Source organism: Rissa tridactyla, chromosome 6, assembly GCF_028500815.1.
Source record: "Rissa tridactyla isolate bRisTri1 chromosome 6, bRisTri1.patW.cur.20221130, whole genome shotgun sequence".
NCBI classification, from domain to species: Eukaryota; Metazoa; Chordata; class Aves; order Charadriiformes; family Laridae; genus Rissa; species Rissa tridactyla.
The window spans coordinates 9,638,867-9,664,389 of NC_071471.1; the positions used below are offsets into that span (position 1 = coordinate 9,638,867).

Sequence of the window (25,523 nt, forward strand, 5' to 3'; positions counted from 1 at the left end):
TCCCCTTCCCGGGTGGGCAGGGGTCATCGGGTGATAGAAGAATTGTCTAAATGACAAGAAATTGTTGTGGGTTCCTCAAACCATAACAACTGCTTTCACTACAGCTTGGGTTCAACCAAACAAACCCGTTGTGAAGCAGTGGTGTGGTCGGGCTGAGCGGGGCGAGGTCCGTCCCACAGCTCTGCCCCTGCAGCGGCAGGGATTCAACAGCCCGTTACCATTTCATCCGACATCAAACATCTCTTGCTTCTTCACTACAAACAGATGAACGAGAGAGGACTGCAGCACCCTAGGACTGGTAGAAAGCTTCCAGCTTTTGTACTTAAAAAAACCCAGACACAGAAATGCAGGAAAAGAAAATAAATCTATGTTCAGCACTTAAACTTCCCTTCCACATGAGTTTTCACTTGCAACCCAGGGAGAGCACTAAGAGACGAGGCTGTGCTGCAGGACTCATCTCCAAATGAATGATCACAGACGTGCTTAGACATCGTGGACTCTGTACATTTGTCCGGGGCCAACTCAAGTGACCTCGTGCTACAAAAGGGATCAAAATGCCCAGGTGTAAGTCCTTAGATGTGCGACGGGAGAGGTGCCCCAAGCCCAGCCCTGCTGGCCCCGTGGCGAGGGGCTCGCAGCCGGTTCCTGTGCTATCCAACACGCCTGATGTGCTGCGTGGAGCCACGCAAACAGGCAGAGATGCTGGAAGACAAGGGGAAGAAATACTTGCTTGCTTTCTAAGCGTGGCACTTCCGTATCTCAGCGAATTGGCGTAGCTACAGACGGCAGTCCTTATTTTAAAATATGGGCATTTCTCTGCTGGAAATGCTGTCCTCCACTATTTCCTTGATCTGAAAGCTGCAAGTGTCAATACATCAGCACTGATGTCTGCTGAGTGCCTAGAAATAAGGCGATATCGTTTCCAAAAGTAAGTGACCACCAGGCTGCCGTTAGCTCTGCCAGCGCAGAGGGAGAGATGGCTTTTTGCAACTTTGATTTACTGGCAATTGTTGGAAAAGAAGCAAGCAAGAAATGAAAACCCAATATTTCCATTACGGTTTACTTAATAAAAAAATATTGTAGGAAAGTCAGACATCATAAAATGCCCATCTTCTCTCTATATTTACAGGATCATACAATAACTTGAGCCAGGCCCGTAATCAATTTAAAAAAGCCCTTTGCAATTGAAGGCACAGAGAACTGAGTGTTCAATATCCCCACAGCAAACCAGCAGCCACACTTCACCCGGGCACCCCGAATACGGCCAGACTGCATTATAGCAATAGGCGGAGGGTAAAGTACCGACTAAAAGGCTGCTCGCAGAGAGTTCTGGAGCAGGACTCTGTATTTCCAAGAAGCCGTTTTGAACACTGAGCAATTTCTCCTCCAACCTGCCCAAGAACTCTTCTGCGTCATCCATTCTCCCCACCTGCAAAACAACCTTCTCTTGTTGATAAGGAGGATATTTTTAACATCAAGCTCCCACGTTATGGCCAATCCATCAGGCAGCAAGTGTTGCTTATGGTAAAAAAAAGATCAATTCTGACTAGGTGGTTTCTCCTCCCCTTCACACACACCTCCCTCTCCTCTCCCCCAGCATTACACCCCCTTTCTTGCTTTCTTCTCCTCCTTCCCATTATCTTCATTTACCACTGGTCCTGGAGAGTCTGGTTTTGCTGTAGATACCATGACCTCAGTGCTAGGGGACAGTCCCGGAGGAGGGGGGCTGTGGAGGACCATGTCACCCTGCCCAACCACCCTGCTCCACCGTTCCCCTCCATACCATCCACACCGGGTGCTCTGCCCCATGGGCTGTGGTGCCTGGGGGAGTCCCCAGCCCGAACCAGCACCAGTTTCAGCTCGGTGTCCTACCTCCTGCTGAGCCAATGTCCCCTAAGGAGACAGTGTTAGTTTGTGTGAGACACCTGGCTCATGGGCTGTGAGTTTAAGGCAACCTCAGGTCCATCTCCCCTCCACCTCAGACGCTAAAGCTTTGCTCCTGCTGTGGTTCCAGTAAATATCTTACACAGCTCCATCTGTCCAGCCTCATCAGAAGAACTGGGTCATTTCATGTACACGTCACTCTGGGCTGTATCGACAAGAGCTTCTTTTAAGAGGAGAAAGTTCAGGCTGCTGCTGAAGGCAATGCAAAGTGAGTCGTTGAGGTTGTGCTGAGAAATAAAGGCTCGTTTCCAAGTGAGGGCCATTCCCTCTGGGTGTGTTAAGACCCTGGAAGATGTCCTTCAGCAATGGCTTGGGCTCCAAGCAGGAGCGGGTACAAGCCTGTGGCCCACCAGCAAGCCAGACAAAATGATGCAATGCTGCTTTCTTCCTGAAGTCTGCAATGTGTCCTCCAAGGACATTTAAAGATAAAACGTGCTGTTAGAATAGGTGCTAATTTTGAGGCACACGGTGCTCATGAAGAACAGTAACTGGTACCCGCCTGAACCTCCACGTAGCAGCGGGAAGTTCCAGGAAGCAGGAGGGGCACTGCTGTAAAGTCAAACCAGCACTTGTGCTAGAGTCAACCAGCATTTCTTATTTCTCAGTCGATAGTTTAATCTATTTTAATGATTATCAATACTGATGTTGAGCATAATCACCTTGTCTGATACAATTGCTAGAATCTAAAAGTCAACTTGATTTTAATGGTTTATCACTAGGAGTATTATTTAGTCAGATTAAACTGGTCTTAATTCCTCCTCAGTCATTATTTAAAAGCTGTTTCGAGCACATTACGGTGGCCCCCCTCATCATGATATGAATCAATGCTCTGTCTCCACACCATACATTTTCAGCAGCATCTAGCAAAGCATCCACATGGATGGACACCAAAGTACTACAAGCTATGAATGTTCATGAATCATCTCTACCACCATTAAAAATTCCTCAAAATGCACCACAGCAGTGGTTGGATTTACCTCTCCTGGTGGTGATGGGGCCCATTAACCCCCAACTGTTGGGAGAATGGCTAGGAAATGCTCAACGAGCCAGGATTTGGAGCAGCCCTTGCTGCAGTACTGAGCTTTCAGGGGATGGATCTGGACCCACAGGAGGAAGCGCTGTGCTGCCAAGGCACCTCTGGGTGCATCCCCATGGCTTGCCGTTGTGCCCACGGTGGCACTACCCCGTGGCAGCCATCGTTCATCCAAGCACGGGGCGCGGGAGCTGGGCTCCGCTTCTGGCTAGATGAACAAACTCTCTTTCCTCTAGACCATTAACACGTGTTTTGTCAGTGAGAATATAAGCACAAATTTAGAAAAAACTTAAATCCAAAGAGACAGTCAGAAGTAGCGAACCACGTACATATTTTTCTTATTGAAACAAGTGATCACACCCGACGTGTAATGGCCAGGAGTAACTCCATTCCTGGAAGAATCTCCTGTGGAAGACGGAGAACTATGTTAGCTAAATTATTTGATTAATTTGTTTAAAAATAAAGCCCTGAAGACATTAGATGTTTCCTTTAGTTAATGAGATTTCCATGATAGTTAAAAAAATAAAATTGGAAAACAATGCTGTTAATCTTGGATTACATGCAGCACGAGGGAAGAATTAGCATAAAGCGAGAAGATTAAGACACTTTTTGCTTCCCAAAAAGCTGTGATAGAAGCTACATGCCCTGTTTTCCTGTCTGAGATTAACAAGGAGGTGATCAGGATCTGCCCTTTAGTCTCTAACCTGGTACATCTGGGCACGGCTCTACCTTCTTCTGACACGGCAGGGTCTGGTTCTGAGGAAATAATTATGGGCTGAGCAAAGGGGCAGCAGAGACCTTACATCCTAATAGGCAATAGGGAACAGCAAGGACAACGATCTATTTGATCAGCTCTTGCAGTCAAATAGCTCACTGGAAATAACATTTCCTCAAGTGTAAGTATTCATTTAACCCATATACTAAATATTACACGTATGTGAACTCTCAATAAATAACTACCATTGCTTCACATTAAAAAGCTAAATTATTTTCCATGAAAAGCCTCAAATTAAATCACAGTAACTTCATCCACCCCATATTTGGCTATTCTAATAAACAGCGGTATGAAACAGGGATAAAAAGATATCCCAAAATAGGATTACATATAGCAATAAAAGGGGAAATAATCTTTGAAGAAATGAGGCAAGAACAAATTCTAACTGCATTAAAAAGTAACAAGTCATGGTTTCAATCACCAGCCAGGCAAGAGTTTGATAATCTCGCGTGTACAGCATATAAATCTGCGAGTACGACAAATTGCATTTTAATTTATGTACTCAAAAGGTTAACTTCTAGTACCCTCTACTTGCTACAGAAATCAGGGAAAACATGCTTGCCCTAAGTACACACCGAGACTAATAAAGTAACCGTCTTGCACGAACCCTCAGCCTCTCGCAGAGCTGTGAAACGTTTCGGAAGTTCTTGGCTGTTCAAAACACGACTTCGCAAATCCCTTTTCCTCAGCTGTTGTGGCACTGCCTAAACCACCACCACCGAGGCGGGGATTGCCGCGCCGTATTCCCGGTATTCCCGAGCCGCCGGGATGGGTTTATCCTGCCAGGGCACATCATGCCATTGACAAGGAATCCACCGTCGCGCAGTCATTGCTTGATGGGACCCAGCTCATTTCTAGCAAGAACACAAAATTCAGTTATTCGTGTAAGTTACTGCTGCAAGAGAAGCTGAAACTCAATTTCCACATAGAGCAGCAGGGACGAGGCTGCCCCCCCCGCTCCAAAACCACCCCTCTGGGCTTTTGTCAGTGGTGCGTGAAGGCCTGTAAAAGCCCGTAGAGAAAAATGCTTCATTTGTAGCGTGCGCTTTTGGCAGCAACTTAGATGCGATCAATTGCACTCCTTAGTTTCTTTTATTGTTTAAAAATAAATTTATTTTTTATTAGTTTTTATTATTTAAAAACCACATCTAAATCGTGTCCCTTTAATAGTCTGAAACCAAAGGGAAGGAGCTCCATGATGAGCTCACCAATGTATAAAATCCTCATAATGACCTTTTTTAAAAACCAACTCTTTTGTTCACAAACTTATTTATAGACGAGTGAATCATTATACACATATTCAATGAAATATTAACAAGAAGTTTATTCTTTGAGCTAATTTCATGGAAGTTTTCTTCAAACACAACAGAGTTTTGCAAAAAATCCACAACTGCAAGGTACGGTCTCCTTAGCTTCTGATTTTTTTTCTCTGTGGTACTTATCTAAACCAGAAGCTCGCTAAGAAAATGCACGTTGTACAAAAATATTATATGGGGTATATGATGACATACAGTAATTATACAGGTATTGATGTATAAATGCTTTAACTCTTAAGAATAAAATGCATAGTGGCACTCTGCAATGAGCTGTACATGAGGCTCCCACCAACGTACACCAGGATTCTGCTTTTGTATCAATAACGGGTCCTCTGCACTGAATTTGCTTAATTAGAGGATGCTTTTTCCTTCTGATTGAGTATGAATAAAAAGGCCAAATCTTACCATACAACGCACCTGGACGGAGCAGCCCATAACTCCAGGCTGGGTTCAGGCACGGGGATAATCTCATCCATTGTTTTTAAACCAGCCATGCTACTGTTAACTAGAGGTACATGCTCATCTAAAAATAAATAGTCATCCCACAATACGCATTGCATCATGATGTCAAATAAATATTTCTACAGCAGCTGTTGCTGTGACTCCATATCACACTTTGGGGAGAAACAGCTACAATCGGCTGGGGGGCGGGGGGGCAGAAATCAAGAAAAAAAAAATTGTATCTATCCTGAAACAACACAGTAAATATTAAATATCTTATTATTGACATGTCATTTGCAAGTAAGTAATGACAAATGAATGACAAAATAAATACTAAAAAAGAAGTAATAAATTTGGTCCCTAAGCAGCTGTTTGTCAAAGTCATCCAAGAGCAAAATCCAACAAAGCCAGGAGCCGAATCCAGCCCGACGCTACGCGGTCTCCTCGTTCACCAGCAATGGTTCCACCTCCAGCGCTACCACACCAGATTGTCTTGCCTCGTGCTGACGATACAGAATGAATTGCGCAGTCACCTGTTATTTTTGGGTAAGGAAGTAATTAACTAGGATACAGAGGCAGCATTTGCAGTACTTGCTTTCAATTAAAACCAAAATAAGCTGTACAGAATAAAAGCAGCCATCCATTTAGTTCTGGCACAGACTCTGAATACCACAGTCCACAGAGGAAAGCTTAAAACTTGCTGTGTCTAATTCATGCACTGTAGTGTAAGTATTATCCATTTATTTAATCCCGACTGTGGAATTTTCTACATTAGCATATAACCTTTTCCAAATCCTACTTAACGCTCATTTTCAGTACTTGTTTATGGCAAAAAGTTTAATCATATTTTACTTGGAACACTAGAAAAGGGAACATACAGAAAAATTCTAACTCAAAACTTCAGATCCCCTTGGTTATATGGCTCAAATACACATGAAAATATCCTTTACTACTTCATCTTCACGCTTGCAAGGGTCCCAAGGGTGAAATTCATCAGAAGCAGAATAAGAACAAGGCTCATCTAGGAACAACGTGGAATCAAACATATTGCCCTGTACTACTCCAGCCTCAGCGGTCTAACTACCGCGGGCTGGGCTGAGGGTGGATGCTGGTAAGGAGGGGAAGTCATTAAAAACCTTCCTTTGCAATAGATCAGCAGGGCCCAAACAGAAAACAAAATTCTCATTTCCTGCAAAATTCTAGGCGGTTTGATATTTACAGGCACTGACATGCAGACAACACTATGACTCAATATTTAATATTGTCTTCAACACAGAATTGTGCAACTAGACATAACTATTTATTTCTATTGTAAAACACACCATTGGAAATACTGCTAATTAAAAATAATTAACAAGTATGTACTTGTCCTTTTTCTTGATGGTTCCAGTTCTCAAACAAAATTATTGACTTTAAGCATAGATAGCCTTTAAATAAAAAAATCAGGGGTGGGCATCTAGAACGGATGAGAGAGATTTCTTACTCTAGAATTTTTGCTAGAGTAGTTTTATGGTAGAGGAGTTTTATACTTGAATACTGAACTTGATAAAAACCACTCTGTTTTCTGACAGAGATACCATTGTAAGATATAAAGGTATCATACAAACCTATCCAGCTATGCACTTCCTGTATGTATTCTATTCTATTCTAAGAAATATGCATCGCATCTTACACAATAAAGACTTCTGAGTCGCAGTAAATCGATCTGGAAATGAGGTGAAACACAAAGCAGCAGGTACCAGAAGACTCCCATTTACCAAGGCAAACCACCACCAGCCACCAAACTGGCAACACCCTCTGTACGGCAGGGTTTAGGGCTCTGACTTTTTTTGCTCACTTTGGACACTTTTTTTTTTTCCTTTTTCTAAAAGACGGAGCGATTTGAGCAGCAGATTATGGTAAACCCAGCATGGCTTGCTATCCAACTCTGATGAAGAAAGTTTTGAGAAGGACACGAGATGGGTGGAAGCAGGTATAGTAGATGAGGTCAAGTAGGAAGCCTCCAACATAAGGATCCGCATGAAAGCATGTTTAAAGGTAGGTGGTGTAGAAACAAGTGGCCACCCGTATACCCACGTACCTTCTACAAAGTCCAACGTATGCTCATATATGTTCAGCTTTCCCAGACCCTGGATCACCACTACTGTTATACGTAAAATCCCATTTAAAAAATGAAAGTTTCTCTGGGAGGAAATTTGATATATAGACTTCTACGAGAAACAATTTAGATCAGTTGAAATAACTTGGCTGGTAGACAAGGGTTCTGAGAAGTTTGAGGCTAATGTATGTAATTATTTAGAAAAATAAGGAGAGAAAAAAATAAGCTTTCTGGGAGGCCTGGATGAATGGAGAGGAAATTCTCTGCTTCCTAGGCGGAGCCCCAAGAATTATCCCACCTTCCCAAACTTTCCAGCATCCCACCTCTGAGGCCCCCCAACTAAAGCCTAGACAGGATTTCCTTCAGAGACAGCAGGTCAGCACTCCTTTTTCAGCCTTTCTGTAGTAGTATGTGGGGAATGCTTTCTTCTTAGAGCTTAGCAAATTAGTTTTATAGCATACAAAGCTACCACTTAAATTTCCTGCCTTTTTCTTTTTTTTTTTAATAGGCCTTACTGTACTAGCAGCTGAGCAGCTTCCCCAATCTTAATAGTTGCACTGGTGGAAAAAGACACTGTGAATTTGGAATCAAATTTGCTGAAATCATACTGTGGGCTTGGGACAAGCCTGGGCTGCAGCACTGTGCGTTATCTCTGTTAGCCACCAAGCTGGCAACAGCAACACAGCTTTTCAGGAGAAATAAATTATAAACACAAGTTCCGTGGAGCTTATCAAACAGTCTTTCCAGAAGATGTTTTTGTAGCATATGTACTCAGCTGCTCACGTTTTTTAAATAAATACTGAACTGCCAAGACTACTTTATATAGAAACTAACTTGCTGCTCGAGTCTGACTTTCTGGGGGAAACTTTAAGACCTAAGGATGGAGACAGCCCAAAGTGGAGAAGACAACCAAACGAACTTCTTAGAGTAAAGTTAATGACAGCCACTTAGCTAGTGTATCAAATTTGTTTCATTAAATTAAACAATTTAATGACAATTCAAAAAACAAACCAGTTTTAAGACAAAAATGGGTATTTACAGGAGTGCAGAGAAGTTGGATGTTTGGCTGGGAAACTCTCCTGTCCGAATTGTCAGGCCAGACTTATATTCTTTGCAGAATGTAATTAAATTACAAAGCGTGATGTTTTGTAGGAGCATATAATGGATTCCAAGTGGTTGCCCTGCAAATCACAAAAGGTACAAGAGAAGAGTCTGCGTACAACAGCTTGGCTCTTGCTGAATATACTTTGGCTATCTAGTAACAACCTGGCTACCCTTAATGAAAAGAAGTACACGCAGAGGATCTGAACACAGTTCTCTGACAATAGGGTGATGTCAAATAAAAAAAGAAGGCAAAAATCTTGGTAAAGGGCTTTGTCTGAACTAAATACAAAGCAGAGTTGTTTGGTTTTGGTGGGAGCAGGTGAGGAAGGACGCAGGGTGAAAGCGGGTAGCAGACTTACAGAAAAGGACAAAGTTTTCTGGAAGAACTTGCACTAGATTCAGTCTCTTAGAAACTTAGCGATGGCTGCTGCTAAAAGTCTAAGGCCAGAACTGGCCATCAACTGATTTTAAAATATGTAGTATTGCATCCTTGTGTTCAAGTGAAACATTAAGTAATCATGCACATAAAATGAAGCTCTAAAAAGGTTCACCATGGATCCCTACAGTAGGCAAATCCAGACTTAGCATCTCTGACGGACAAGGCACCCTATCAGGCCCATTCAAAGCCTGGGCTTTGTGGTTTCTTGAGAAACTCCAACCACCTGCAAAGCAGCAGTTGGAAGGAAACATTTACTGGAAAAGAAAATCATGCCCAATTTATAATTCAGATGTGTAACGCCATGAAAGTCCTCTTAAAATGAAAAGGAGGACAATTCATACTTTACAAACAATTGGACACTTCTATTATTTATCAAAAATAAATGGCTTATTGCGCAATCAAATAACTTTAACTGTAGACACCAAGGAAACGGGATGACCACGTTATACTGTTAAACTGAGCTGAAACAACTCCAGTGTAATCCTGCACTAAGTAATGCTGGAGCTGCTGTTCCAGCTATGATCAGGAGTCCATTTGTTTCTAAAAATAGTCAATGCCAGCCGTGTCAGATGGAAGCAAAAGAGTACTGCAGCAGACACAGAGTAAGTGAACTCTTAATCCTTGCTTGGACCTTGAGAAATGAGAGTTTATTTTCCGCCTAATGAAACGCTGGACCCTATCAGGAATAAGGTCAACTAGAATTAGGATATTTCTGCAACTACTCCTCAAAACAGAGACTGTTACACAAACGATCAATTATGAAACATCTCTGTCTGAAATTATGACTTTTTGGTTTCTGTTTTCCAAAACCCAGGTGATCCTGCTCTTCATTTTCTGGTCTAACATAACATATCAGTTTGTTAGATATTTTACTTTCTTGCTTGGCAAGAGACAGTAATGAAGCTCTCTAAAAGCATTGACTTCCATACCTTCAGGGCTTCTCAAAGCAGGAGGTCTGCTTTTGTTTTCTCTTGATTACAAATACTTCATACATTTTCAGCTAACGCTATATACTTGACTAGATTCCTATAAGCTCCTCAACCTGATTTGGAAGCATCTGTTTTCAATATAATTTGAACTGGAGGACTATTAGCAAGATTGGATTCAGGCTCCAATCAAGACAGAACCCAGAAATGAATGTCATGTGCACACTGGCACCGCGATCCTGGGGCAGGGCTCAGAGAGGGGGGGAGGTTTGTGGCCAATATAAAAGTTCCTTTTCAGAGTACATCATAGAAAGGCATCTGCAAATACGCACAGAATGTACTGTAAGGGTCATCAAGATCAAATTCGGGGGGGGGGGGCGTTGGGTAAATAAATACTGGGTGGTTTATATTTCCAGCTGGGGGTGGAAGAAAGAGTCACTACTTCATTCACGGAACAAAAACCCAAGCGCTCAAACCAGCCATATGGGCTAGCAACCCTGAACCCTACAGTCTGCTCGTGCACAGGAAACTGCATTGTCTCATAAAAGATAGAACTACGACGTATTTCGAAACGGGCCACGAACCACAGTTCAGTCTCACCACTGCAGTGGTGTATTGTGTTCCCAGGATGCAGAATGTTTTACTAAACTGCCCACTTAAATCGCCATGGCTGGAGATGCAAAAAACACAGATGGCTATTCTGAATGAGAGTATAATTTAACTGTCCATCCAAAGGCCAGGGTCAGCTGTGCCATCGCCAGTCTAATTGGAGTGGATTATGAAATTACTTTAATCAGAAAGACAAGACTGATGCCTGGGAATCATAACTTCTGGAACTGTTCCAGGTAAATCTGGTAAAGAACTTCCTTTTAATATGGAACGGATTAACACAATATGCTTCAGCATGGTCCTGATATCACTCTTCATTTTATCCTGTTTTACAGTTTGAGTTCATGGGGCTAAGTAGCAAGATGTTTTGAGACACAAACCTAAAATTCTTACTTCAGCGAAAATCAGAAAGTCTCCTCTTTTATACTCTTATAAATGAAAATATATAATGAATAAATAAATAAATAAATAGCTATAGTAACAAGACAGGTGACTGTAAACCTATAGCTAACAGTAAGACCAAGTACCACCGTGTCACTGTTCACTAGGCTTCTAAAGCAAAAGTACGTTACTCCAAACATTTTGCTTTTAATTTCTCAATCACAAAATGCTAATGCTCAGTCTAGAAAGAACACGACTAACAATAACCAATACACTGCGGGCATCTTATGTATGTCCCCTGAATATAAGAATAAAAAAATTACAGTGGTACAAGTTTGCTCAGGACTTCCAAGAAACTGGCATACTAATCTAGATAACTGTGTAGTTGGTTAGCCCTTCGCATGACTCAACGAGCACAGCGGCTGGTTTTCAGAAGGCACTCAGGGTCTGATTTTTGCCCTGAATGATGTAGTTAAGGGTAGCTGCAGCATTTCTTTGCTAAACACTATTTTCTGAAACTAAATTTGCCAAAACCTCATGGTTTGTCTCTGACGTTAATGCAATCTTGCAATAACACTTACAATTTAACCAAATTCTCAAAGCTATAATTCTATATTTGCATTTAAAAACAAGCAGGTTTGGGGTTTGTTTTGGTTTGTTTGTTTGTTTGGGATTTTTGGAGGTTTCTTACATTTATCAGACAGCAAACGTAAGAAAAACAGCACAATGTGCACACACATCCCCAGCTTTTAGTATACTACATATTGGGTACAAGATATAAATAAGCCTGTGCAATGTAGCTTTAATATAGATATTTTCTATAAACTTGTTATTCTTATGAAGAAATATTATTATAAAAAACATACAAGTTATTGTTCAGAAAGAAGATTTTACGATCAGGTTAGAATCACAGAAAAAAAATATCTGATTTTTTAAAAAAATCCACAGTTTCTAATCTACTTATTAAAAAGCCTATCCTGAGAAACTGTAGCTAAAATAGGAAAAGGATACAAAAATGTCTAGAAACAAAACTCCAAAGCTCCCAATGAGCCATGGAAGATGGTGTAAAAAGTACAGGGTCCGGAAGGATGCGGTAGCTGGCATCTTTAAAACAAGGCTCAGTCCATATGTACAGTTTCCCATCATGGCTAATGCAAACAGCAGGTAAGAGGTGCCTTCTGTTGATCTTCTTCGGAACTAAACACAAAGAAATTTTTACGAATACAAAGAAATGTGAAAACATGTATGACAGTAGCTAGTTATAGATAATTTTTGGCATTTTGTACTATAACATATCCATAGATTTTCAGTCATTCTTGTCCATCTCTTCCTGGGCTCTGAATCCTCCGAGCTTAGTGCTTTCAGCACTTATCACTGAAAACTGCAGAAATTGTAACAGTTCTTAGAAGCCGCTCTGGTTAATGTAATTTTTATGTAAGTGCAAAGCAGGAAGGATAATCTGCTTCTAAATGATATTTAGTTCTTAAGAAATCTGTTGCTCTACCAGTCTGTTTAGCAGACCTTTTTGGAAACACTGCGGTATTCCAGCTGTGAAGGAAAAGGTAGAGGGGGGATACGAATAGGCTTGGAAATGAACTAATCATTTCCATAATCAATTAAAATGCCTGTATACAATTGACAATGTAAAACCTTCAGGTCTTTTGTTGTGTTGACTTTCTATTTTAATATACTGATAGTGAAGAGGCGGGGAGGGGGAGTCAGTAATGGCATCTTTGTGAAAAGGGGATAAAATTCTAAACTAATTTTCCTCTAATTCTAACTTCTGATCCCATGGTTGGTTACTCAATGTAGAACAGTTTGGAGAAAGAAAAGGGGAGATACCACTTGCTCATGAAAACAATCACATAAAGCATGTCTCTGCTTACAGCTGATAAATCCAACTGTAAACACTTCCAATCAATCCTCTATCATCAAAGACCATAGTTTTTCTAAAATTCTCACCATCCTCCTCTGAATGGGGAAAAAAAAGCCCAACATTTTTTTTCTTTACCACTTTAGAAAGTCACAAAAGCAAAGTAGGCTTTCAAGTTCAAGAGGGTTCACTGTTAGGGAGAATCCAACATTTTAAGCAACGGAGAGTATTTTATACAAGTATACTTAGCCAAAAACCTACTTACATTTTTATAAAGCTGAGGAAATCTACTTCCCAAGTAAAACACACAGGATATATAGCCACAAATGAAGCCTGACATTTCAATCATATCAAGAGAGTTCTGAAAAAGAAAGGTACATACATTTTGGCAAGAATGTTTTCAGGCATTTCAGGGGATTAAACTGAGAGTCCAGTGGCTGATTTTCTGGACAGAATTCTTTTCAAAGCAGTTCAGTGCTGCTTTTCAAATGACCAAAGAGGGCTAAAAAGGGTTTAATCTTTATCTCACAACAATGCACTCTGCTGCGTCATGGCCATGACTGAGATCAAAACTAGTGCTGGGCTTTAGGATACGACACTAAGCCAGTCCTCCTGCTAAAAAAGCCTGGGCACACTAATTCAAACCAAAACTAAGAAATGTAGCTAGGGCCACTAAAAAAATGAATCATCCTGTCTGGAGAAAGCAAAATACTCATTTTTCACAGTTTAAGAGTTGTTAGTTTTCTCACTCTAGCTGTGTTTTGAAAATAAGCTGCTTCCCTGCTGGGCAATGTTGCTGGATTACAATTATTTTACTGGCATTAGTATGAAGGCCTTAAAATTGCTGGAATAGCCTGCGAATGTTCCCGCTGAAATGACAGCAGCAGCAGGTACAATTGTAATTTTCCACCTTTATTGATTTCACCTGTGACTGTGTAGTCTCTACATGGATGCCTACAGTACTTAACGCAAGCAGAAACACAACATGTACACGTTATTTCACAGGGCAGCACATCCTAATGACCCAAGGGGCAGAATAAGCCCAAAACACAGGAAGCTGCTCAAAGAAGTAATTTTATAACTTCTTTATTTCAGGATGTACGGTCCATAGTTAAAATATCCACATAGTGCGACATTTCTGATTTCTAAATCATTGTTAAAAACGTCATCCAAATTTCTTTAAAGCTCAGAGTACACAAACTTTTCAAGATACTCTTGGGTGAGATTTTTTTGGAAAGGAAGCAGGTAAGAACTTACATTACTCCTTTCGATTACTGTACTCTGGTCTTGGTTTCTTAGTAACAGCTGACAGGGTAAAATAACACCCAGCGCTGTACACACGATGATCCAGGTTACACAGAAATTCTTCAGGCTTTTGCTGCCTAGAATGACACACAAACAAATTAGCTGAAAAATAACATCTGCTGTTGATTTAAGGTTACTTTTTGTTTGCAGTATAGATATGTAAATTTGAAGGTACAATTTCATGTATGATTTTCTTGGCAGCAATGCAAGTCCACCTTTTTCTTCTGGGCTTCGTGCCCACCCCTGTTCACTATGACAGTGAGCAGGGGTGGGCATGGAGCCCACCTGGTGGTGTGTCAACAAGTGAGGGCAGCAGTGCAGGAACAGGAGGGGAACTCCTTAAATGGGCATTGCTACCAAGAAAAGAAAATTTTCATACTCAACTTATCTCTTATATTAACTCCTAATAGTTTACTATTAAATAACAGCTGATAAACAGGAAACTGCTCAGTAGAATAGAATGTAACAGCCTCTTTCAGCACATCTTGAGTAAAAGCTGCAAAAGCAAGGATATTTGACATTTAAATTAACAAAAATATCTTTAAGATAAATATGTTATCTAAGTGCTCTGCTGGACCAGTCTCCATGGCCATGGTTGGCTAAATATCAAGCCTTACTGAGACTGACATATTCAAAGACTCCATCTAGCAAGTCTCCATAGACACCTACAAGACAACTTGAAAATGGCAGACAGTCCTACAGAACCCTGGAGCTGCACTACCTTCTGTATCTAGAAGATGCTGGCAAAGTCCTGCAGTCTTTGTTACCAGTGGAACAAATTGCTCTACAGCATTAGCAAGCCTGTTCTAAAGACCTATAGTCTAAAGAAGACAGACTTAGTAGTGATGTTCCACAGGCCGCACTTTGAGATGTAACACTGACCAACTTGTCTATGGTAACTGCTCCAGACCTGGGTATTGAAAAGCCCTCTTTTAACAGCTTTATTCTCAGTGCCGTGCCTCCCTCTGCAGCTATGCAAACCACTGAGCTGGAACAGGCACTGGCAGCTAAAATGTACAAAAGCCTGTGTTTGTTTTCAAGAGTAGGCTGCAGGAAGGAAGTATCTTCAGTATTGACCTATCTCCAGGTTTATTATCAGTTCCATATTGAATGAATCTGCTTTATCCCTATTTAGTTTGCTGGGCAGGCATCTGTTTTACTTCAGCTTTTTGCTACCTCTGCTGTACCATGGATTTTCTTTGATACTTTCTTTTTTTTTTTTTTTTTTAAGATTGATGAGTTAATGTTTTTGATTTGATACAATGTGAACAGAGCTTTCTGTCTTCCATTTCAGTCAAAACAGTAGTCCCTTGGTAGGCTGAATACTACAACTACTGCCAGGATTTTATGAAGCACAACTCAAGTAATTTCATTCCCTTTTAATATGTTTTTTAACTATATGTATTGAAACGGAAGACATGAAGTTGTCAAGATATTTTATGCTATAAGCAAATAAAGTCCCGTTTCAATCAACATGGAGGAAACTAACTGAACCACACAAAGAAATAATGCTTGCTTTCAACTTATACATATATTTAGATAGCTGTAAGTAGACAGTAAAACCATGCAGTAAGTTAAAACATGGAACCAGTTTCCACAAAACTACTGTATTTTTTATGTCTATATAAACAGAAAGTACTGCATGGAAAATATTTACAGATATTGTGTGGGTAAGAAAAGAGAAAAGCAGAAAGGGTGAGGAGAGAGGGGAAAGGAGGGGAGAGGATTTTCACAAAAGCCCGAGAAAAGAAAGTAATAGGCCTAACAACTTCAAACAGAATTTGTGCACTCTATTTTTTAATCCCTCTGAAAAAACTTTACTTAAACACTGTAGAAAACATCAAGGTAAAGAGTGTGCTACATTACGGAGAACATTTTAATTTTTGAAACACCTTACGTTTTGTCATCTGCTTCTTGAGCTTATAGTAGACAAATTGTGAAATCATAATTATATCCATGTTAACATAAAAAATGGCAGTGACAATCTGAAAGAGAAGATACATTTGCTTGTTCAGTATACACATAATTCAAAATACCTTAACTGCATGGAAATTTTCCTTCATAGTCATAATGTGAATGACAAATACCAAAGCACTGCCAAAAAAAAAAAAAAGCATTTCCAGCACAAAACAAGTTAGGCTGCTGCAGATGAATGCAGTGTAAACCTTATGCAACAGGGACTTGCTGACACAATCGCAATAGCTGGTCATTTTCCAGGATGCACAGCAAAAATTCCTACCTGGGCAGACTGATAAGTCCTTCTTGCCCAGAAGCTTAAGTCTGCTCCATCCACCTAGTTTTCCAGCACTTCGGAAGCTACTGATCTAACTCAGTGCTTCTTCCTTCAATAAGACAAAAATGTCATTCTTTCTTCCCCTTTTCATAACGGGGAGATGAAATGGTTAGTGCCACACTTTAAGTTGTAAAAGAGAAGAGAACTCTGTCCACCCTTGGGGTCCATCTCCAGCTTGTGAAGACTTCTGCAGGTGGCTGTCACATACCTCTTTCTCTTTTAATTAAGAATAAAAAATAAACACAGCAGGTAAGAAAGTTTCAGACACAATTAATCGCTGACAGCTACTGTTTCTTTCAAAGAAACCCTTGCCTTAACAAAGAAAATACATTTTTCAAATTAGTCAGATTAACAACTTTGAACTAGTATTTCTTTGCTAATAAACAGTTTTCCTAAAAAAAAAAAAAAAAAGGCAAGTTTCGAGAGTAGGAACCCCAAAACTTCTTGATTTATTACAAGCTAAACAACACAACTTCCTTCCAGCCCTATTTGTTCTGCAAGCTCACTTTGAAGCTGAAGCTTAACTGAAAATTCCTCACTTCATTCATCATTGAGTAACACCCAGTAAGTCTTTCCAAATGTTAATTACAAGTGTGAAATGGTTTCTATAACACATAACAGCATCAATGTATGTATTTGGGAAGTTATGACTTACTTTATGGATGGTAGATCAGTGAACAGAATACAAAAACATTTCCTTTCCCAGTACATACTTGACTGTGCAATATTAAGTTATCCTACAGTTTAAAGAGACTGTTTGAAAAGAATAAATCAAGAAGTAGGAGTATTGACAGATTACCTGAATTGGCAGTTGATTTGTTAAATAGCAGCCTATGAAATTTGTAAGATCTCCAGCTATCCAACACAGCAGAAAGCCCAAAGACAGTGCTTGATCCACTCTTCCATTCTGACAGGCAATGTAAATTTGACTGGCACAAATTCCAGAAGTAATTGTAAAATAGTGTAAGCAAAAACATTTAATAAGTTCAAAAGTACATTTTTCAAAATCTGAATAAAGAAAGATTAAAACTCTAACCACAAGAGACCTATCGCAGCAATACTCCACTTACCTTTTGAAGAAGAACTCAGTATCACTATAGCTCGCCATGTCTTACTCTAGCATAACAAAAGGCTCAAATCACAACCTCATTACTGCTTGTATGTGCTCCTTTTTTGTGGCCTGCACTGAAATAACCATTTTCTGGACACCAGAACTATGCCATAAGCGTTTTATATTCATCTGCTGTAAATACCAGCTTTTAAAATACTGAAATAAGAAAAACACTGTTACTTAACATAGAAGGGCTAAGATGTAACAAAGCTTCTAAAAGAGTTGACAACTACACTTATGCCTCTAAATTGGAGAATTTTTATTCAGATTCACAATAGGGACTACGAAGCAATCCCAAACGTGAGTCCATTGGACATATCTTGATGAATTCCATGCTCACTAACATGACAGTTTTAATGTAAAGCCCCCTTACAACTAATATTTCAACTAATATTTCTGAAGCTCAACAGCTTACTAAGGGTGGTTTTATTTTGCTTGATTTCCATAGCCCTTTTACTAGTTCAGTAAATTATATCCCCTTATGGGGACAGACTTTGGAGTCAATCCCATTTTGTTTCAAGCATTTTCACCTGCTGGGAGCATTTCTACTTTTCCTTTGTCATCTCCTACCTACATATTTGAAACCTGAACCCAGTGCCAGCGACCAAACAGCAACTGATTTAGCACTAGCGAAGTGCTAACTCATGTGCTGCTTCTGACCTTTTCTCAATCCAAATTTCATTGGCAGGAGCCAGCACAACAGTACTGGCGACAAAGCATGTGGTTTAAATAAACACTGAGCCAGCTTCTGCTGCAAGTGTGCCTGCGTGTGCACACACATCTCAGGGTGGAGAAGATAAGAGAGAAGAGGTGATTTATTCTCATTTGCTCTAAGTGGCAGAGATTAGTGTCAAGTCAGTACAACAGAACAGTACATCAAGCTCATTTGTCAACCACTAAATATTGTTGCAAACATGAACAACATGCTTCTCTGGCATATTATATCTGTATTATGCAGATAGAGAAACATATCCAAGATAAAATAAAAAAAAAAGGCAGCTTTTGAAAAAGGCTTCAGGCAAGATTACTCATGTTTCAATCTGAGGACTGCTTAAGACTTTAAACTTACGGTAGTGCAGCAAACAGAAAACAGACAATGGAAATCAGTCCTATGACAACGCTCCAATACTCCCACGCATTCTCGACACATTCTTCTAGGAGATGCCAAATCCATGGTGTTCCATTTATGCACAATCTCCTATTCTCTATTGGGGAGATATTGAAAGCATGTGTATACAGCCGAGAAGTCATCATTCCTGGACCAAGATTCGATTTCAGAAGTTTATTTCTGCCTCCATTTTTACCCCATGCAAATCCACAAATCCGTTTACCAATGCTGAATATCCTCTGTGAAAAGACCTCTGCATCCAGACGGATGCTTGATATCACAGTTATTTCCAATCTCATAAACGAACCTGCCAAATTCAAAGAAAGAAATATAGCCAGTGTGAATAAGACATTAAATGTACAATGCTTGCTTATATTTATTGCTTGCAGAAGAGAAGTTGGACTTCCAAGAAAGAAAAATACTTTGTGGTCCGCCGCATTCATTAGCTCTTGACAAATATACAACACTCTAGATTTATATCACTTTAGCATTTTAATCTGAGGTTGTGTTAGACACAGACTGCTAGTTACACTGAGGTGCCAGCAATCTGCCACAGGGTAAAGTAAACCAAATAATTTGCACTTAAGACCAAAACCCTGATTTTCATGTTCAACATTATGCCAATAAAGTCACAGTACTTTCTTTAATAGTACTAGCCTGGATGCTGAACACTCTACTCACACTGTCAAAACATAAACATAATGTTGCTTTCTATACAACTAATATCAGGACAATGTTATGAAAAAGAAGTCACTTATGACTCAGATCCCCAAACAGCTGTAAGGTCTACTTGATCTAGATAGCTCATCAGGCTAATGAGTGATTCAACGTAGTGTGAAACAGTTTGCGTTACTTAACACTCCAGAGCAAAGATGGACAGCATAAGGAACTTGCAGAAAGTTTCTTACGTAGGATATGCCTGCCCCCAAAATCCCCAGAATGAAACACAATAGTACAATATAGCTTAAATTTTGAAGCAAGGGAGAGTTATGTTTGAGCTTTAAAAATATTTTCTTGTAGCCAATTATTAAAATTCTGGATATTTTTTGTTTCTGCTGATATATCCATCCTATTTGAAATTTTAATATTTACTTAGAAGGGTAACCATTACAAAATTGAAGAAAATTCAAACAAAAATGCAGAATTATCTAGTTCTATTCCTTGAAACTTCCTGCTGACAAAAACGAGCTGATTTCCCACTCATTCGGATGATAACTTAAGTCCCCTGAAGACTAATAATTCCTCGTACAGAGTTTTAAATCAACAAGCTATTAAGGAAAAAAGCCAGAGCAAATACACTGTTTAAAAAAAAAAAAAAACAACAAAAAAGTAAGTACTATACTTGTAGGTTCACCCGTTTAGTATTTAAAGCCAGAATGTAGAACCAGTAACAGAAAAGATGGTGAAAATTTCTAAGACCATTTGGAACATCTCAGATGCACAGCAAATTCAGAAAACTGGAAGAAGTGATAGTGAGGTGTAACAGCATCCCTCTAGAAGTGAATAAAGTTATTTACTATCTCACAGGCCCAAAGGCCTGATGTTTGTGGCTGGCATTTTTGATGTTCTTCAAGCCACACACATGGGGACAGGGCTCGGAACGGCTGGCAGCATATCCTTCCAACTGGTTGGAGCAACCTTCATTATACATCAAACTACTTTTGAATCTTGATGAAGTTTGACAAGGTGGGTTTTCACAGAGGATCATTCACTATAAAGTTAGGACTCACTTTGCTAGTCATCGAGAAACCTCCTTTTTCTTTTCATGAGACTTCAGGTATCTGTGGTGTTAAATGCTGGACCAAGTTTTCTGTAGAAACCGGCTGCCTCTGAAGAGAACTGTCATCATTGGACCTAAACCAATTAAACAATAAAAAAAGAACATGTATTCATACACTGTGAATTGACCTTAGCCTATTAGATCTATTCAGCTTATACTAGTAAAGTTATTAGAATTCATAGCCATCTTTGAAAATAATTTTTAAAGTTAAAAAAAAAGTTGTGAGTAATGTTTCAAGTAAGCTTTCCCATTTTGGTACTCTGCAGCTGAATAGGGTTTTACCACGCACTAAAAAGGGAGAAACATCAAAGCACACATACTACTTAGGTAGCTTTTAGGCATGAACTTTCAGGTGTTCGTTAACATTGTAACAAAAACCTTATACATTTTATTAAGCTTCATCCCAAAATAAGCAAAATATGTCAGCTGTAAAAAAAAAAAAAAAAAAAATTGAACATGGTATTTTAAAACCACGTCTGAAAAATTAAGTTTAACATGGTATTTAAAACCATGTATGAATATCATAACTGCAGTTGGACTCACACATGCAAAAGTTCTCTTATAAGATCAAGGACTATGTGGTAGCAAGTCTAAACAAGGCAAGTCAGCCTCAGCCACCTGATCTTATGTTGTACCCTGCTCCAAAACCCTGCAGCTATTACAGAAAACCAAACAGCTTAAAAAGTGGTAGGAATTAGACAGGCCACTTACACTTCCCAGATGACTGAAGACTTGAGCTTTGGCCTCCTGCCACGCAACACGCTTAACACATTTAAAGCATGTGGATATTCTTGGGTTGTTATTACTTAACATTTATGCAGCAAAATAATGTTCGTGTTGCCAGTATTTGTGACCATATTTTTAATCTTACAATAATTGCTATTTTTCTTGAATCCCCACCAAAATACTCCATCCCAGTAATAGCCCGATCACAAAAAACAGCAACCCCACCAGCAGCTAGAACAACTGGATGCCATGAACTAAATGTATCGGACACAAAACCCAAACTCCTCCTGCCATTGCTGGGAAGCAAAAGGCAATGGTGTCAGTGATCTTCAGTTATTTTCACACCTGGACTGGCTGCACCATATTAACATATACCTTGCACCAAATAAGCTATGTCTTCTTACACCGAAGTATTTCATAACTACATTTTCAGCTCAAAAGTTTGAGCTAGATCAATACAGATGATTCCCTCACCCAATATATATAGTCTTGCAAAGAGAATTGAATTGTTCCTCAACATTTAAAAAAAACCTTTTCTTTTGTTGCATTAAATGCTTTGCACCTGAAAACGGGATAAGGAGACTGCCACGACGTTTCTTTTCTTCCTGCAGTATTTAAGTTGCCAATCAGGAGAAAAGAAAATAATATTAAAAGGTGATTTATGTTCCTATAACAATTCCTTGCCTGTAACCTCATATTCTTTCTTAGATTACTGCCCAAACACTAGTTACTACCATTTGGGAAAGTTACAGTAAAGCTATTATTTTCACAGAACAGTTAACTTGGAACCTTGTCATTGTACCTTTCTGCAAAGGTTTAGTGTTGGACTAGTAAAACTATTATAGTGTAAGATATTTAGTAATAAGGAAGCAGTAGCTTGAGACTCCTGTTCGGAGACTCTTTTTTCTTATTTTAATCCCTTATTCTGGAGAAAAGACGTGCAAACAGAAATAGTCAATGGTTTGAAAATGAAATCTACTCCATTAAGGATAGCTCCACAGCACAGACGAGGAAAAGCAAGCTTTCCCTGGAACTTGGGAGACTCATCACAGATTCTCTGCCTCCCCAAGTGCCACGCTGCTGTGCACATCCATGTGTTCTGGCTGCTGCGTGTTCCTGGATGTCAAATAACGAGACACTGCTAGTAATGTGTAAAGATGTCAGATATGTGTGTTTGGCAGATTTGCAAGTTCTCTAAAGAGCAGCTAATAGCAGCTTGAAATCCAAAAGGATGTTCGGTTGTACGGTATTCATAATTTAATTACTCCTGGGGAAAAGGAAAAATGGACCTAAACTGAGGAGTGATTCAGGGCTTCTTCAAACACTGACTGGGTTAATACTGGGAATTGTATTTTGTCTACAGCTGTTCTGTAAACACATTTTTTACATGATCCTGATGGCGAATGCTGCCTCTTCAGAGCTGATGATAAAGCATGAAACCCCTAGAAACCAACCCCAGTTCTCACAGACCGCTTCCAACTCAGCTTATTTAAGAAACCCCATCAGGAAGCGCCTTTTCCTCAGGAGTCCCGCGGGCACCACAGCCCCGAAGCCGGGAATGGGGGGTCCGGGAGGCGGCAGCAGCTCACGGCCTTCAGCAGGCCCCGGCGGGGCTGTGCCCCCGCACCTCGGCTGGGTCACCGGAGGAGGAGGCAACATTAAAGGAATCATAATGAAGAACGGTTTTCAGAAAGGGCAGTGGCTGCGGTTCCGTGCTGGACACGGAGGGGGCTGGGGCTCGGCCCCGGCAGACCATGGCGGGCCTGTCCGGGGAGGTGCAAGCACCGACCTGGCGAGAGCTGCTGCTGCTCCGGGGGTCCGGCCGGGCCCGCCGCCGCACGCCGCTCCCCGCGCCGCCGCCGGAGGAAGACCCTGAGGAGAGGGAGGGGGTTACGCTCCAGCAGCTGACCGGCCGGCGGCGGGGAGATGGCAGGCAGAGGGCCGGGAAGCACCGCCGCTCCTCCCCTTCCCCCGGCGCCGCCATGAGCCGCTCCAGCGGCGGGGCCCGGGCGCCCTCTGCGGGCGGGCGGGCGGCGGTGCCGGCCCTCAGGCCGGGCGGGCCGCGTTGCGGAGCCGCCTCCCGCCCCGCGCCGGGGAAGAGGGATCAGGGGTCGGGTTGGTGTGAGGAAGGTGAGGCTGGAGGAGGCAGCAGTGCTCCGAGTCCCAGGGAGCGAAGGCCCGCGGGCCGGCTGTGGCTGCAGAGCGCGGCGATGTTCGTTGTGCCTGGCGGGGGGGCGGCTAGCACAGCCCCCTGCAGGCAAAGGTGCTGGAGCCGTGCTTATGCTGACAGGGTGCAAACAAACATGTTTTTTTTAAGACCTAGGCAGTTATATCAGTGGTGCTACCTCTCTTTTATCATCGAATCACAGATGGTTTGGGTTGGAAGGGACCTTACAGACCATCCAGTTCCACCCCCCTGCCATGGGCAGGGACACCTCCCACCAGACCAGGTTGCTCCAAGCCCCATCCAGCCTGGCCTTGAACACCTCCAGGGATGGGGCAGCCACAGCTTCTCTGGGCAACCTGGGCCAGGGGCTCACCACCCCCACAGTCAAGAATTTCTTCCCAGTATCTAAATCTCCGCTCTTTCAGTTTGAAACCGTTCACCCTCGTCCTATGGCTCCACTCCCTGATCCAGAGTCCCTCCCCAGCTCTCCTGTAGCCCCTTTAGGGACTGGAAGGGGCTCTAAGGTCTCCCCGGAGCCTTCTCATCTCCAGGCTGAACAACCCCAACTCTCTCAGCCTGTCCTCACAGCAGAGGGGCTCCAGCCTCAGACTGTTTTACACAAAAACATGGCTTTCAGGCCCGTGCAGTGCATGCACGGAGAGCAGCCATTTGGAGGCATAGAGAAGCGAGGTTTTGTGTGATAAGGCCCCTGGCTATTCGATTAGCACAGGGGTGAAGCCAATGGACCCTTTGCAAACCCAACCTTGGCTCCGGACACCCAATAAACACCATGTTTGTGCCCACTGGAGTTTCCGAGCCTTGGCAGCTCTTAAATGCTACCTTTTAATTTGATCAGTAGCGGCAGTGATACGCGATACAAAGCAGTCTAATGAACAGTCCCAGGATCTTTATAGGATGTGTTCTTTTGGACATGAATATTTTAAAATATTTTGATAGGAAAGAGTGTTGTATAATTTACTGAATTTTTAATACAATTTTACTTTTTATTCTCATACAGACTCATCATTTCTGTGGTTACTGCAGCCTAGCTAATTAACACAGGGTTGGGAGAATGATTAAAGGAAGGCTCGGGTATCTGCATTGTTCTAGTTTAATTGCTGCTCAAGCAATGATTCAGTGTTGGTTTTGGCAGTTGAGCAGCATTTGCCTGGCACTGTGAAATTCCCTGTTTATGTCCATGAGACTCATCTGTTGTTGATGGGCAAAAGCATGTGGATCGGTAAAATTTTTAGTATCGTACAGACTTGTGGAAGAAATAGGTTTTGTTACCTGCCTGATGTTTTGGCTGAGATGCTCATGTGGTGCCTGCTGTTACAGAGCCTGCTTGCTGGAGTCCCCTCGCCTGTGGAGGCAAAACTGGGTCTCGTGGCTGGTGCAGGGCGGGAGAAGAGGGGAGCAGGCTGGAGCCAGTTTCTCCTGGAGAAACTGGCTGCCCATGGCTTGGATGGGAGTACTCTTTGCTGGGTAAAATCTGGCTGGCTGGCCGGGCCCAAAGAGTTGCAGTGAATGGAGTTAAATTCCGTTGGCGGCTGGTGACAAGTGGTGTTCCCCAGGGCTCAGTGTTGGTGATGGTTCTCTTTAATATCTTCATCAGTGATCTGGACAAGGGGATCGAGTGCACCCTCAGTAAGTTCACTGACAACACCAAGTTGGGTGGGAGTGTTGATCTGCTGGAGGACAGGATGGCTCCGCAGGGGGATCTGGACAGGCTGGACCGATGGGCCGAGGCCAATGGTGTGAAGTTCAATGAGGCCAAGCGCCGTGTCCGGCACTTGGGTCACAACAGCCCCAGGCAGCGCTACAGGCTTGGGGAGGAGTGTCTGGAGAGCTGCCTGGCAGAAAAGGACCTGGGGGGGTGTTGGTTGACAGCCAGCTGAATAGGAGCCAGCAGTGTGCCCAGGTGGCCAAGAAGGCCAACAGCATCCTGGCATTTATCAGGAACAGTGTGGTCAGCAGGACTAGGGCAGTGATCATCCCCCTGTACTCAGCACCGGAGAGGCCCCACCTCGAGTGCTGTGTCCAGTTTTGGGTCTCTCACCACAGAAAAGGCATTGAGGTGCTGGAGCGGGTCCA

General features: G+C 41.7%; 1 protein-coding gene across 3 annotated transcripts; it reads right to left on the minus strand.

Annotated features, from left to right (window-relative positions):
* Window positions 1–3,042: 3,042 nt before the first annotated feature.
* Window positions 3,043–23,265, minus strand: LOC128911196 (lysosomal amino acid transporter 1 homolog). 3 transcript variants are annotated; one of them, XR_008467029.1, is made up of 10 exons: window positions 23,052–23,265; window positions 20,487–20,610; window positions 18,718–19,063; window positions 17,337–17,466; window positions 16,142–16,229; window positions 14,197–14,321; window positions 13,205–13,300; window positions 12,078–12,263; window positions 4,360–6,042; window positions 3,049–3,382 (listed from the first exon to the last, which is right to left on the minus strand). XR_008467029.1 is itself a non-coding variant. In XM_054205596.1 (9 exons), the coding sequence occupies exons 3-9, from the start codon at window positions 19,053–19,055 to the stop codon at window positions 5,941–5,943; spliced, it is 1,065 nt and encodes a 354-aa protein (XP_054061571.1). In that variant the 5' UTR covers window positions 19,056–19,063; window positions 20,487–20,610; window positions 23,052–23,265; the 3' UTR covers window positions 3,979–5,940. The 3 variants fall into 3 exon arrangements, 1 of the variants encoding a protein (XP_054061571.1); XR_008467030.1 differs by lacking the exon at window positions 12,078–12,263 and having other exon boundaries at window positions 3,043–3,382; XM_054205596.1 differs by lacking the exon at window positions 3,049–3,382 and having other exon boundaries at window positions 3,979–6,042.
* Between the last annotated feature and the right edge of the window lie 2,258 nt (window positions 23,266–25,523).